A 16,877-nucleotide genomic window follows, 5' to 3' on the forward strand; every position below is an offset into this window, starting at 1 on the left:
ACCATCTTGGGGAATGACACTACAAAATGAATGAGGTGGCACTGGAACAACTACGCAGTCAGATTATTTGGGATCCAGAGGGAATTCTGAATGAAGTACCACACTACACTACGAGATTTCCAGGCTGCAGGACCAGTTGTTCATACATCCCACAGCACTATGTAAGGCCACTCTTCAGCACCCAAACCCATCCACTTCAATTTTGTGTTTTGGACAGTACTTGAGTGTCTGCAAGGGGGAGGAAAGATTATGAAATGACTGACAAGAAGCCAGATACTGCAAGAAGCCAAAGACACAAATATTAGAGCTTGCATTAGAAGTGATAATTGTGAAGTAAAGTTTCAATCCAATGTGGAATGTACACACTTAGAAGATAGAACAAAGGATATATAAACAAGATTGACTTTATTTTTATTTAAATTTTACATACAATAACTTTTATTCCAGCTACTGGGGCCAAGTGACAGTCTTGCAGAACAGTAAATATTAAATTCATTACAGCTAAAAACGCAGAGAGAATCTCTGAGAACAGTCTACACTTGTTTTAATCTTGAAAAGCATATTAGGAACCACAGTAAGGAAAAAGTATATAAAAAGGTATTTAAAAATCCAGGCTCATTTATAATACTATGGTTATAGATTCTCTAAGAATCTCCCGATTATCAGCGTTTTAATGTTTCTTTCCACTACCAATTAGCCATTATAGCAGACATTGTAGCTTAAAACCAAGAAATAAACAGTCTTGCAAGTAGCATGGCAGGCTCAGTGTCACAGAATACTGGAAACATTCATGATGGAACCCACATATTTCCATGTGTATCAGGGGCATCAGTGTAAGGAATATTCCAAATCCACGGTTGATCTGTAAACCAAAAGAAAAACATGCTCATGACAAATTCAGTTATTAAATGTAAAATTTTGATCTTCTTCCTCTCTTCTCTTTGAAGAAAGAGGAAGGTCAACATTCCCACCGATTTTCACACAACCCCACCTGCAATTTCAGTTTACTGGAAATTTTTATTCAGCTGTTTTTTAAAACAGTAAGATTTAGAGTTTTCAAAAGGCTTTGCTTTCCCCCCCAAATATTATTTTAAATATAATTATCATAACTCAGCATACTCCCAACCAGCTGTAAAAGAATTGTATTTCAGACAGTATACAAAACAGTAACGCAGCCAAATTTGGTTTGGCCCACAGGCAGCAAGTTTTGTGCGGCGTATCTCTTAACCCAATGGCATTATAAATAAGTGCTGTAACATGCTAGTATTTGTCATGCAGACAGTAAGAATTCAGTACCTGATGCTGCCTGAACTCTGAAATGTTCACATTCCTATCTCACTTCTTCAAACATTACATCTTTAGATGAGCAACAGGTTTGCAGCAGACAGTTCCCTCCCTCCACTTTTCAGAACACAGAAGCTATTCCCACTCTTGGGAAGGAGAGAAGGCAACGCAGCAGGAGCCAACTGCTTGCTCTGCAACCTGCTCTAGGCTCTTCCTCCTACCACATACACATTGCAGAAAAGCAGCTAGTCTATGAAGCCATCTACTATTCTACTTCTCTCAGGCTACTCCTACTGAAATACAGAGAAAACTTCAACCCTTTCAGTGATTTTTCTCAAATAAGATGTTTATATAAATCTAGCCTGCTTCTTTTCTCTATCTACAAAATGAGCCCTGAAGGAAGACAGTGACATTAATCTGTGCAATGCATAAATTAAACTGAATTGTACTGAGGATGATGGGAGTAGTTCATTTATCGAAACCAAGTTGTTCACCTACATGATATACCATGCATACTTGCTAAAGATTTCCTACATACTTGTCAATTGAAATTTTAAGCTAGCTATTGATTATGATTACTACTGCCCAATTTTAAGTTTACAGGATCCAATGCCAGCTCACACAATATATGAAGTGAGAATTACTGTAGCAAAAGGAGGAGTAAGAAAGTGACCAAGGCAGTAATGAAGGGATGTATAAATTACACAACAGGACACTGTGACAATTAAACATGGAGCAGGGAGGCCATTCCTACCAAGTACTCATTATTGCTTGCTGCTAGAGTATGTTTAATTCTAGTACTGTAGTTCCATATGTTGCAGTGAAACATATCCCAGCTATGCAAATGTTTTACAAAAGCGTCTGTTTACAGTAGTAAGAGTGTAATAGGAAAATGCTTTAAATTACAACAAAATTGAATCTGTCTCGGAAAAAAGCCTTTATGTTTAGAGTTTATGAAGACTGATAGAGATGTTACAAGTCACAGGAATGTGATCACCAGAGAAAGAACAGCCTGTGCTGTTATAATGTTATTATAAGAGGACAATAAAAGCAAACATCCATGTCTTCCCCTGATTTAAAATCATGATATAGCTTCTAGGTGGAAGAAGTTGTTGGTTAGCTTTCAGTTACGTTGGATAGGTGATTTTCAAGCACAAAAAAACCCCCAAAAAGGCATCAGAAGCTGGAAGAAACTATAGCACTTAACTCACAGTGCACTGCCAAAAAAAATGTCTCTAGGTTACTGGGTCAGCTGCAGGATATATAGACTTTGAGTCATCTCCTTTTAAAATTAAAAAAAAGAAAAAGGTAGCACCATTATTTCCCTAAGCTACTTCTATCAGTCTCCCGCCTGAGAGAAATTTGTGCCTTTTGTATTTTAGGTGAATACCTTACCACATAGTAAACATTAATAGTTAGAACAATGGGTACAGAATAAAGCAAATGTTGAAAAAAGTGTTGAGGATTTCAAGCATACATTCAAAATTGATCACTGACCTCTATCTATGACATCAGAATAAATCCAGTCCCACTCAAGCACTTGAATCTGTCCCTTGGAGTACCTTATGCAGGTTGGACCTATCCATCTTCGCTACCATCTGCAGTTACTCTGTTTAATTCAGCAAACCATACAGGCAGAGGAAGACTTAGATGTACAGAAATTAACTTTATTCACTCCTTAAAGCACTCTGAAGCTTCAATACCTAATGTAATTCTTTTTTATTGTGGCTGTCTTAATAAAATTTTCTTAAGGTAGCTATTAACGTACTTGGAACTTTGTTTTATTAATGGGATGCTGTTGGTTTTATAAATCACCTGATACTAGTTTAATAAGCCATGTGTAAAACTATTGCTGAATTAAATTATAATTCACTTATTTTTAAAATGTCAGATCCAATTTAAAATTATTTGTCACTTTTAACAGGAGCTATAGCAGCAAGAGAAAGACTGCAACTGTGTACAAATACTGTATGACAGTAGCTACTTAGTGTTGCACGTTAAAATGATTGTCAAACTTTGGAAAGTTAAATTCTTTGATCTTCTGGGGGAAAGAAGAGGTTAAGTGTTCCCTGTTTATAGCCCCACCATATATATATTTTTAAAGTGTGCTCAACATACCTACCTACCTTCCACACCTTTCAAGTCTTGTTCTTAATTTCTGACACCCTAATTTTGTCTTAACTGCACCTTATTGGAATTAGTGTTATCTAGTGACCCAGTACTGCTGCTTCCTCCTTGCCTCACGAGCAGCAGAACCCTAGCACAAGAGTTAGCACACAGTAAAATGAACAGGGCCATTGCTACCTCACTGCTACTTTAAGATTATCTGAAATCTCAAGGCACTATGGCAGACTTTTGAAGATTCTCTCACAACTGACTAGACTATTGCATTTCAGTTAAAAATAGAGGCGCCCTGGAGAACAAGACAATTTTTTTTCAAGTACACCTGATTAATCACTCAAAGAATCCCCCACATTTTGAGACCATGTTTCAGAACATGAAATCATGAGCTGACAATAGTACAAGGTTGTTTTGCAAATTTTAACAATAGTAATTTACAAATGCAGTATATTATGTAGGTCAAAAATATGCCAGCAAGCCATCTTAAAACTTCATGTTCTTGTAAGTATGACAGATGGCAGTATGGTATGTACAGCCAAAACCAGAAAAGTCAGTGAATTACAGGAACATGCAATTGAATAGTAAAGTATAAAATACAATTAAAGCATCTTTGTGATCCTCTTCCTACAGTTTCAAATACAAGTATCATTTGCACTGTGAGTGGAAATCTGGATCACAGCTATTCCTTGTTGATTTCTAAATGCAGAGACTGGATTCTTACATCATCTTTCACAGTATTTCACAAGTCTTCCAAATGAAAAATGTAGCTTTGAAGTACTAAGTGCTCACATATACAAAGTTCTTCGAGTCATTCTACATATACCTTCTAACACAGCAGACTTACTCCCTGCTGCACAAGACTGGAAAATTCTCCCCTTCAGCATTTGCAGAAGGTGCAGACTATATTTCTGTGTCTTTTCTCCCCTCCCTTTAGATGAGCATGGCATTTAAAAAGGAACTCATCTTGATCCTCTCAATACAAAAAAATCATAGCCGAAAACTGTCAAGAAAGCAGAAAGGCAGATGGGGTATAGATGTGGTATCTATAATATTATTCACAAACAAGGTAGTAATTCCTGAAGGCCAGGACTATGACCACTCCTTGTAGAAAAAGAAAAAATAAACAAAACCCAATACTGCAGTTTCAAAGTAGGATTTGCTTGGTTTCTCAATGTGTTGATGTGATAAGAGCAAAAAAAAAAAAAAAGTCCCTAGCACTTTTCTGAGGCCTTTCCCAAGTTGTTCTAAAAAAAATTATGTATTAAAGTTCCAAGTTCCTCCCATACAGATTACTTCCTCAGTCAGTAAGCTGTGCAATACCTAAGTCACAAATTAAGTGATATTCCTTCACTAGCACAAGCAGCTTGTACCTCCTCCCAGGCAAGAGGTACAAAGAGATGTATCCCTTTTTGTAATGTAAGTCTGTTGTAAGAAACTTCTCAATAGGGTGAACCAAAAGCGATAGGGGAATCAGTCCTCAAGCACTCTAAATGAAATGCTGGGCTTTTATGAGAGGATCAGGCCAACTTGTATTGGCAAGAGAGGTAACAGCAATATTGCAACTGAGATGTGACAATGGAGCTCAATGAGAAGATAATTTTATGCAACGAAATAGCAGTAGTCATCTGAAAGCTTCTAGAGGGAAATAAAAATCTGAGTATTATCAAAGGCAAAAAAGAAATTTTATTTATAAAGATATCTTGCTAAGTAAGATTGGGTGTTCTATGCATGTTTCCCAAACACTAGACTGCATCATTTTCTGTTTTCCTTCCAAGAAACTCTCAAACTATATTCCTGGTCTACAGGGTTCTTTTATCTTAGTATCATCAATACATTCAGCTCTGTCATAGCCTTTTTTGTCACAACAGCCTGAATCTGTTGCTAGTAACAGAAGAGTTCAGGAGATTGTTGTATCTATATAGTTTATCTGTCAAGATATTAAGGAGTACTATCAGCTACCAGATGATTTTTTTTTTTTTAATTCTTTAAATGTTTTGCCCTGAAGACGTATCTGCTGCCCACAAAAGGCCTTCTGCTGTTCAGCTGACTGTTGGAGGCAAAAACCTGCAATCACCCAAACCAGCAATTTGCAAAGAATTAATAACATACATGTTGCACACAACAAATGTTATCTGCTAAAAATTAATGAGGTCCTTTGTCCCTTCACAGTAGGAATGATCTTAATCTTTATTTTAAAACTACCAGATGTAAAAAGTGCATTTTGTTCCCTGCAGCAAGACAAAGATGTAAACTATGTATATTATGCATAATAAAACTAGTTTGTGTTGGTAATTTAAAGCAGCTGGGAGGAAACAGTCTAAAGGAAAAATGCCCAAGTAAAAGTTCTCTATGCAACTGTAACTCTGATCTGTTAGGATGACATACTGTTACATTTCCTCAAACTTCAACTACAGATCTTGCACTCTGCACAAGATGGATCAAATCACATTAGTTCAACAACTGGACTGGGCATCATACATCTATCCTGAAAAAGATAAAAAAGAAGATAAAAAAGCACCAAAGTGCTTTTTTAACTTCTTGGGTTGACCAACTATTGAAGCAAAACATTGACCATCTGGTGAATTTGCCATCTCACAATGATGCTCTCAACTAATGATCTGAAGTGTATTTTGGAAGATCCCTCTTAGCCAAACACGAGCTTTGAGTTCAAAGAAATTGGCTAGTAACACGTGGGAAATCAGACAATGTAGTGGGCCCTTCTGGTCTTCAAGTCTCTATCAAAACAATACATAGAAGTGGTCAAACTAAATGGTGACTAACTCAAATTTCCTCTCATACAAAGTGTTAATTTCTTCACAATTATTATAAAAAGCTTGAAGAAAAACAGGTTTTGCTGTGTACCCAAATGTTACACTTGGACTCTGGGAGGCCACCAGCAGGTCCCTTGTAAGGGAGCTCAGAGTAATAAAGGATTCCTCTACATTAGCTGGACAAAATACTGATCTCTTCTTTTAGGCACTCTGTCACCAGCACAAGGCAGGATAAATGAAAATTATCCCCACTCTAAATAATAGGATAAACACAAATACCTAAACCTACCAGACTTGAAGGCAAATATGCCATGAAGTTTTTCTTGGTTTTATTCAACACAACAGCAGTTTATGTGTAATAAACAACATGGAGTGTTACTGGTTTCCTGAAATCACTACAAATATTCACCAAATGTTATTTCACCGTACTCCCAGTTCCCACTCATTGAAAAATGGACAAAATACCAAGCACTGAGTATCTGAAGTTACAAGGAAAAGGTCAATTTGCTCTTCCATGTAAGCATGGCAATGGAATATTGAACAGCGAGCTGTGCCCTTCACGAGGGAAGAGAGCTGTTCCTGTGAGACAGATCCTTTTGTGCATCCTTAAGAAAATGGAATCACAGCTGTCAGAGGTTGCAAACTTCAGCTAGAGAACTAATGAATTGTTAAGTGGACTGTTCATTTCTCCACAATGCTTCAACTTGCGTTAAAGCAAATGTCCATCTCATTTGCCCACCATTCTTCCAGCCTCTCATAGCATGAGATTTGACAGCTTTAGCGCCCAGTTACAAAGGGTAAAATAGATTTTCCCACTGGAAAATAATGAAATACATTGTAATACAGTTTTACAATTTGTTAGAATGGTTCAGGAAATAAATCCTCAACAGAGAGCAAAATAACCAAAGACTAATGTAATTCATATAATTGACATATATACAGAATAATATGTAGTTTCACTCCAACTTTAGATTAATCTGATCTGAGCTGGAACCTGTCTTATTTTCTTGTATATACATACATTTTTTCATACACTATTAGTCAACTGAACAGCGATTTAAATACATACACTGAAGAGAAAATTGCATGAGAAATAACTTATCAGAAATCACTTACCCCCCTACTTTGTAGGTTTTTCTTCCAGAGGGTGTAAGCAGTTCCAGACCATTTTGAACTAAGAGCTCAGAAAAAGCTTATAAAAATTCCTGCCTTGTAACCCAGTCACAATTCAAAGAACTGCTCACAAATGTATTTTTAGCTCACCCCTTTTCAGTAGCACTGTAAAAGAGTTCTGTAACAAGTGCATGAGATTAATAAACCTGAAATGTGGCAGAATAATAATGCAGAGAAATGTTTCAGAAATGTTTCATCTGCTACAGTCTCCCTAAAAGGGCAGAAAACAAAGCCAATTAAGCAGAAATCTAATCACACTTAAATGTACCTAGAAAGTTAAGTGCAACTCACTAGGAAAAAAAGCAGATGAAGTAGCCCAAACTCCTGAAGCTTACTGTAACACAACAACGTGGTTTACAATACATGGAAACCATTGATTCACTGATTCATTGGGCTATTTAATCATATAATCATTACTTTCTGACAATTTTCAGGTCCAAAAATAGTATTTTTCAAGCATGATGGTGCAGGTTGGTTTTTTGTTTGTTTTGAGGTTTTTTGGGGTTTGGGGTTTTTTTTAATCATCCTGTGTAGTTAAAATGAGCTACTTGACATGAAAATATTTCTGACAATTTCTCACAGATGAAATCTTTCAAACTTCTCACCTCAACCGGAAGCAAGTGTGCTGCTACCAACTCTGGTTTGAGACCCAGTTAAATTTTATTCTATGTTCCCTTCAGATCAAAGGACTCTGGTTGCCCATGTATTGTAAAATGTAGCTCTGTGCAAGTTTGACATACAAGTAAAAACTAAATGAAAGCAAGGGGAAAATTTTGAATATGTTATATGTCACAGAGGTGATATATCACACAATTACCCTACCAGTGACATCTTAAAGTGCATCAATACATCCTTCAGTGATCTAAAGCTTAGCCTATGATTACATTTCACTGAAGGATAATCCACCTCTCAGAAAAACAGTGCAAACCCAAGAAGTTATCTGTCTCACAATTATCTCAATTTATACTCTTTAGAAATCTTTGGAACAAGAAGAGGAGGAAGAAAATCTTCATGGTTGTTTCTCCAGGAGCTTCTATTTTTCTGCTTTGCCTAAATTTGAGTTTTAGAATGAAACCCACTGACTAATGAGGCAAACCAGGCAAAGTTGGACACGTCTTCTGAATTCTTTTCCCACTGTGTTATATGGGGTGAGGGAAAAGTAGGACAGGGACCAAATTATTTCATTATTATTGAATTTAATGGACTTTAAAAGATTGTGGATCAACCTCATGAATTATTATAGCTGAAACCAGACAGATTATTTACATAATTTATTGCTGATTTTATGATTGTATGTCCTGGGATGTATTTTATTGCTTTTCAAGATTCAAGATGCATTTATTTCACTGAAACATTCTTCACACTGGAAGTCCAGTCCCATCTGATGAACACTAATTAATATGACAGAAAACCATTATGACTGAATGACAAAGAATCTCTGCAATTAAATTATTTCCACAAACTAAGGAACCACTTTTCTTTCACTCTGTTACATTATATAATAATATAATTCTGTAACATTATGTCTGATCCAAGATTTGAATTTGCACACGTACGGGTATTTTGGTGTACCTATCTTCTACTTAGAACTTTACATGGCAAATGTATGGCCCTGCTCCTGACTATTTGTTAACTGTTCTGCCTGTTTCTCCTCCCTCCTGCTGCTGATAGGATTTTTCTGATTAGATGACAGTGATGTATACTTTTGTTTTCCCATGATTAGAGAATCTGAGTTCATGGAAAATGCCCGGGAGCCTTTTCTCCTTCAATTATAGGGATCAGTCAATATGGTTTCTTTAGGAAATGATAATTACTTGCATTTCTGCTTCTCAAGACTTTATTAAAACAAATCTATTTATATCACTCTCCAAAGACTTTGGGAGTTGGTAACTGTATTGTTAAGGACAGATTATTTTATGAGCCCACCCCATAACATGGGAATTCTTTAAACATGTTTTCCACCAGGAGGCTGAGGAACTGAAATAGAATATTCAGGAAAGAAATGTGAAAAGGCACAGGCAGCTGACTGAGCTTCCATTGCCAAAGCCTAGACAACTTGAATTCTGACATCTGTTCATTTCATGGGAGAAAGCTGAGACCCAAAAGCTGAACTACAAATGGGTTCTCTACAGAAAAAAGCCTTCTATACAAAAAGTAAAAAAATGTTATTTGGAAAAAATCTTTACATTTAGTTGGAATACGCATAAAAGTCACTGACACAGTAGGTTAAATGCAGGAATTAAAACAAGAACAATATTAATTATCCAACTACATTTTTTACAAGAAAGATAGTATATGTAACACACTTGAAAATATGCATGGATTCTAATTTTTAATCTTTGTTTTAAAATTTCCAAAAATTTAAGTATGACCTTTCAGAAAAACCTTCCAAAAAACATCAGTCAGAGCATTGATTACCAAGCAGACAGTGCATATATATCCCAGAGCACAACAGTTAAAACTGGCTGTACATGATAATTCATCCACAATTGTAGATGTTCACAGCACTTGCTGGAACATCAGCTGGTATCTGACCACTTACATTCTTAAGAAGAGTTAAAAGCCAGGTCAATAATAATGATAGCATGTAAAGTAGTCTTCACCTTTTGTTAGCTAGTAACTCAGGCACAAACCCTGCCACCTCTCCCCAAACCAACATTAACAGTACTTAAATGGACAGTGTGTTTTATACTAAATAAAACAGTATAATAGATTGTATTATTTCTACATTGAGCCAGTATTTTTTCCTGGAAGAAATGACATACCATTTAAAAATTCTTTCAGGTAAATAGTAAGCTCTTAAAGCAGACAATTTTTGCAAGTTACAAAAGTAACATGCATCATATTGAACAGATGAGTGCCTGGCTGTGTAGCTGGTGCCCTGCTCAAGGTTCTGGCTTCTGAGATCATGGATCTACCTGTGAGAAGCCAGGTTTGCTGGGAGTTGATGGGATTCAACTGACCAAGTGGGGTAAGAGCCTCTTTGCTAACAAGCTGGCCAGACTTGTAAGTAAGACTTTAATCTAGTCTCAGTGGCAGAAGGGGACAGTTTTGAGCAACACAGAAGTGCCAAGGGCTGCTGATGCATTAGGAACCAAGAGGGAAACACCTGTGAAATGCAGCAAAGGAATTAGGGCTTGTTCCTCTAAAAAGGTGATGCAGTGAACAGCCCAGCTGAAGTGCCTCTGTACCAATGCACACAGCATGGGTAACAAACGCAAGTTGGAAGCAGCTAGAAAGCTGTGATCTAATCGATATCACAAACTTGGTGGGATGAATCATACAACTGGAGCACTGCAATCAATGGCTATAAACTGTTCAGAAGGGACAGGCAAGGAAGAAAGGCAGGGGAGGGTTGTCCTTTATGTAAAAAAAAACCCAAAAAAAGGATTGACTGCACAGAGCTGTGTTTGAAAAACAGTGATAAACAGGTTGAGAGCTTATGGGTGAAAAACTCAGAAGTCAAGCCAACAAAGGAAACCTCATGGCTGGTGTTTACTACAGGCTGCCTGATCAAGAGGATGCTGCCTCATTCTTACTTCAACTACAGGAAGCATCACATTTGCAGGCTCTGATCCTGCTGGGGTACTTCAGTCACTCTGAAATGATGTGTCTTTACGTTTATTTACTATATAAGACTCTCTAAGTCCATTTACTTCTTAGCTTTTAAACATTCTATCTTCCTACATCATTTGTTTGTTCAAAAACCTACAGAAAGATTTTAGTTGCTATAAACACTACCTTTCCTGAACTCTTTCTTACTGTCTTATCATTTCGAGCTCTGCTATAGATGATGTCTTTTTCAGATCATGGCTTCTCAAAAAAAAAAAAAAAGAAGTTAGTTACAATCTTTTTGCATTAGTTTTAAGAACAAAAACATAAAAAATGTACTCTTCCCAAATATCTCAGGTTGCACACCATTATCCCAATGTATTTTTAGGTTTTTGAGCCATCATCACCCCATAGCAGCACTTACTTATCACTTTCCTGCTTTGCACGTTCTAGAGATAGTCTCAGAAGATGAGGAGGTTGAGATTTTGTAAATCTCGTCAAGTGTTATGAAATATATCCCCTCTGCCCCTCCAAGGAGGATTTCAACACAGACCTTCAGGAAAATGAAATCTGAAACTATGAAGTACAGCATGGACCAAAAGCAGCTTTTCTTTCTTCTGATTTGTAGCAATTTTTCACATTTGGTCTATGGTATTTCTTTCATACTCTGCTTTCAGAGGATTAGTTTCTTCCTCACATCTGGTCTCTTCCAAACATTCCTCTTTTAACACCCTTTCCCCCATTAGTTCTACAGAAAAACATTTTGATTCCATAAAGAGTATCTGGTTTTTTAATGCATGCAAGAATCCCAGAAGAGGAATGAAAAAATAATGTTTAAGTTGTTGATCCAAAACTTAAACAAACAATAAAGAAAAATTAGAACTAAAATACTATAGTTACTTTCTTCGAAGTCACAAGCAGAATGTGGGACTGATATAGTCTCAAATGCAGTCATGCCACAAAAATGTTAAAATAAAGCTTTAGAGCATAGCAGTGTTCAAATGACTCAGTTACTCAAATTAGTTTGCTCCCTATAGAATACACCTACTTTTCTTCTCAAGTCACGCCTTACCTTTGCTTCCATACTGTTCTGGTGGCAGGTCATAAGGTACAGGAAAATACGTTGCTGAATCATTACTTTCTGAAAGCGTTTTCCCTCTCACACGAAAGTAACCTTTGTCCAATCCCTATGAAGGAAGGGAAACATACAGAGCAAATTAATTTTGGGAAAACGACAAACCTATTCCACAACAGATTTTTCTCAATAAATTATTTTAATAAACAAAATGTTTTGCCTCCATTACTGAGATTAGATACTTCCTAAAGCGCCTTCCTGTCTTAAGAACTCAGCTTCTCTTATTATTACTATTTCAGGCTCTTCTCTTGGTTTTACACTCGTTGGCTTGGCCCTGCAGGTAGGTCCACATCGGATATACTCTACCTTCTCAGTCTCTTACATGTATACCAATGTATTTCCACATTCACTAGGTAAACGCGCTTGTGGCCTTGCTTGCATGAGCAATTCTACCCAAATTGCCAAAGGTCTTTACTAGTACCATATGGGCAGCATATCTTAATTCAGCAAGATATTGCTTCTTTTGCATAAAAGTGTACAGACATTGAAATAAAATTTTAATTATTAAAAAAATATTAACACCTTTAGTGTTTAATATTTAACTAAAGGGAAAAGCTTTAAAAAGTTTCTCTGCTGTTTAGTTTCATCATGACCATATTGGTTAGATGTTCAGTGTGTTTCACAAACTGAATTAAAATTCAACTTGTGATACAGAAATAAGTCCTCAAACCTATGCTTTTCAGATATCTTGGGTAACAGCATCTATGTATGCTAAAAAAATTTAATGAAGATTCGAAACTGCTTGCATAAAAGTTTCAAAGACTACACTCATATTAGAATGACAGTGGATTTCAAACAAGGTTAAGGACTGCAAGAAAAAAAGCTATAATGCAATACAATACAAGGGCAGATAGATTTAAAGCGATTCAAGTTACTTTGGCAGATGATATTGCTTAGCCACTTCTCCAGAGAAATTGGATCTCATTCATCAATTGTAATGAGTTATACAAAAGCAAATCTCTCATACTGAGATTTCCAATAGCCTATTGTCAATCAAGTACAATTTGATTAGAATAGACTAGAAGTTTTAAAGCTATCAAGCTTTTATTATTTATTTCTAATACATTACTGAACAACTGTATTTTTCTTTTTAAAATCATAGAATAGTTTTGGTTTGAATGGATCTTTAAAGGTCATCTAGCCCAACCCCCCTGCAACGAGCAGGGACATCTTCAACTAGACCAGGTTGCTCAGAGCCCTGTCCAACCTGACCTTGAATGCTTTCAGGGACAGGCCATCTACCACTTCTCTAGGCAACCTGTACCAGTGTCTCACCACCCACCCCATAAAGAAATTTATTCCTTGTATCTAGTCTGAACTTACCCTCTTTTGGTTTAAAACCATTACCCCTTGTCCTGTTGCTACAGGCCCTACTAAAAAGTCTAAACCTCCTTTAAGTATTGAAAGGCCCCAGTAAGGTCTTCCCAGAGCCTTCTCTTCTCCAGGCTGAACAACCCCAACTCTCCCAGCCTTTCCTCACAGGAGAGGTGCTCCAGCCCTCTGATCAGCTTCATGGCCCTCCTCTGGACTCTCTTATGTTGAGACCCCAGAGCCGGACGCAGTACCCCAGGTGGGGTCTCACCAGAGCAGAGTAGAGGTGGAGAATCACCTCCCTCGACCTGCTGGTCACACTTCTTTTGATGCAGCCCAGGATACAGTTGGCTTTCTGGGCTGCAAGTGCACATTGCTGGGTCATGCCCAAACATTAACTCACACTCTATCCAAGGTGTAGAATCCATCAGTCCAGGTTTTACTGGATTACTGTTTTGTGACTATACAAACACATTTAATTACCACTAAACAATCCCATTTTATCTAAACATGCTAGCTGAATTGATAGTCCCACCTATATACAATACTTAAGTTCTTTACTGAAGTTTTACAATGCTAACATTTGATGAAGTTGAAGGAAGCAACATTCATATGACCATACAAAGCAGCCTTGCACCTTTTTCTTTAATATTCAGGAAGCATACTAACAGAGAAAAGGGAGAGAGGCCAAAGAGAAAGTCAAGCTGTACTACAGCAGTTCTAGCCAATCAGTTCAAGAAACTCCTTCAGAATATAGACACTCCTTTTGTCTCACCACCCAGAGAAACAGGAAACTATTAGTTATGATGTAAGAAACCCTGTGTGGTATTTCAAGGACTAAGTAAAAGCCACTGACTTTAAAATGAAAGAACAGGTGAAGCAAACAAACATGATCCATGCTAAAGGACTGTGTGAATGAAAATCCATTTTAAACTTCCCCTTCTTGTACCATTAAAGTCAGTGGAATTTTGGTAAAACTTCATTGAAACCAGGCTACAGCATTTTATAGGGCTTAGCCTTTAAGTAATAAGCAGTTTGTTTAAAACAGACCAATACAAAGAGAGATTATTTCTGAAAGTTCATAAATATCTAGGGGTTTGAAACGGAATAGAAAAATACAAAATTCAGAATTTATTAGAATAAATGCAACAATCAAGTTGTACAGCTTTACTTCCGGTGAACTTGAATCACTTAGGGATTGATAGAAATTTCATATAGAAATGCAAATAACCATACTTATGTCTGTAGTGGAAAGAACATGAAATACACCCGTGATGCAATAGCTTACAAAGAACAGGAACGGTGTAAGTGGTGGTGGTGGTAAGAGCTTTTTTCACAACTTGCAGTAGCAAGGGTCTAGGTGGTATGCAGTCTTAGATACTACTCATAAGGTGACATTTTAATTGCAAACTAAAATGGCTTGTATGAAGTTTGATTGCCCTGAGCTCCTATGAGCATTTCTCATCTTCTACATGCAGCTATGAGAGAAATGTTAAATGGCAGAGAAGGCTTCTCTGCTGTATCATGAGCTGGTTCTTATTCTACAATGAACTTCATACAATACCTGATCAAAACCACCAGAGTTACACAGCTGTTGCCTGGCACCACCCATGTTTGAAATTTGTATAACCACTGCTATCAAAGCACATAGTGTAGGAACAACACCTACTTGGGCCTCTGCATACTTGAATTAAATTGAGATTACTATGCATGTATCAAGAACTATACCACATGTATTCCACTCGGAAGTTCACAGCAGTAGGTGCTTTTCACACAATATGAAAGAAAAAAGCACCACTTCCAGGACATTTTAAAATCTCATTTTCTTTCCTGTTAGCTTTTTTTTCAACCCAGTAATGTTTTTGTTCCTGCTTCATTTCTTCTACTCTGTGCCCTGTTATTACTTTGGTGTGTTTCTTTTCAGGCATTTTGATTCCTTCTCTTGTTCTACACCTTTGCTTTCCTTTTCCTTTCTCAGTAGTCACCAGTTATATTTTCCTTTCTTCTAAGTCTTATTTCTTCTCTGATGCTGTCCTCCAAGCCTGCAGGACTGCACCAAGTTGATCCCAAAATTGTTTTATTTGTCTGTCAGAATTTAACCTGTAGGGATCTTCCACTCAGGAAATGTTAATCTAAGAAAAGATATTTAGTTTTCCTCAAAACATCTTGGAGTAAGAGTCTAGGTTATAGAATACATTCTTTAATAAGGCTCTCTGAGGAGATTCACATGCTTTTAAAAATAACTCTCATGTGTCTATCTTCACACAGAAGATCACACAGAAATTGAAATAAGTCACACATTTGGTCTGTTTTGAGCATTTCCTGGATGTTGACAGCTCTCATTGCTGTTTCCAAAAAACAAACCAGCAGGATCTTGCCTAAAAAAAATTCTGCCTGCCTTGTAAATTTTCCTCAGCCATGTTCTACTCTTTCAGCATTTTTCCCTCTGCAGCTATATTTTGTTCTTTGACAGCTGCTCACAGCAATAGATTTTGAAATGTTAAAAGATACATTTCTTGGGACATTTTTTTTGTATTTATGAAACTTTAGATGCTGTTGTGGGGTCTGTTAATGCCTTAGCATCATACATTGTAAAAGTAGGCGCTGGGAGGAAGAATGGGAAAAGGAAGTAGGGACAACTTTTAAAATTCTTTCCAGCCTTTTTTGCCCCCAACACAGGGCAGATTATAGACTATACAAAAAAACATCACACAAGATAGAGGTAAGAATTGCTATCCCTACTTGAGTTGGAATTAACACTGATATCACTACAGTATTTTGATACTACTGAAGAAACTCCTACAGGAGAGAGCTCATTATTCTCCTAGATGATTATGGGTGTATCCTTTCCCATGCCAGTAAACAAAAAAGCCTGCTCTTCAACAAAACTATTTAAAAACTCACTAGTTTTTGCAGTCAAGAATTAAAGATGCACACAAACTTTACAGTGATCATACACGTCTGGCCAGGAGAATACACAATTAAATCCTTCCTCAACATTAGGGTGCATTTATTCAAAACAGAGCTTTACTCATCTGTATCAGAACATTTGCTGTAAAGAAGCCACAGTGACAAAGTCAGGTATCTAAACCCAAAGTTCCTCAGCTTGGAAAATGTGTCTCGGTGTCTTTATTATCACTGAAGTTTGAAAACATAGCAGTTCTGTAAACACTAAAAGCAAGGTTTAACATCCTAGAGTCCACATATAAAATCTTGGTTTATCCACATTGTATTTACTTCCTTACTCCCACTCTATTTCATACAGGATAGACAACTTTGACTGTTAACTCTAGTTTCAGTTGAAGAGCTTAACTCACTTTATTTTGGTTCTGACCTAAGTTGAGCTATGACTGAAGGTGCCTGGTTCAGTTGTTTCACCTCAGCAAAAATTTAAGCAGTGCAGTTCTGATGATCACACACGCACATACTGGCTGGCTACTTTCTAGTCCAGATTCAGCTCATATGCCTATCTCCACAGGCAACTATAAAAGAGTTTTTTTCCTCATTACCAGTGAGTATTCACCATCAAA

The 16,877-nt window shown here is 36.9% G+C and overlaps 1 protein-coding gene across 1 annotated transcript in view; it reads right to left on the reverse strand.

The window, feature by feature from the left end:
* Positions 1–388: 388 nt before the first annotated feature.
* TDP1 (tyrosyl-DNA phosphodiesterase 1) overlaps positions 389–16,877 on the reverse strand; it is a 50,911-nt gene continuing 34,422 nt past the window's right edge. Inside the window, exons 15-16 of the mRNA XM_075753720.1 lie at positions 11,974–12,088; positions 389–862 (exon numbers count right to left, since the gene is read on the reverse strand). Of these exons, the coding sequence (XP_075609835.1) occupies positions 789–862; positions 11,974–12,088 (189 nt within the window). The 3' untranslated portion in view covers positions 389–788. The remainder of the gene's footprint in view (positions 863–11,973; positions 12,089–16,877) is intronic.

This window comes from Balearica regulorum, chromosome 5 (genome assembly GCF_011004875.1).
Source record: "Balearica regulorum gibbericeps isolate bBalReg1 chromosome 5, bBalReg1.pri, whole genome shotgun sequence".
NCBI lineage: Eukaryota > Metazoa > Chordata > Aves > Gruiformes > Gruidae > Balearica > Balearica regulorum.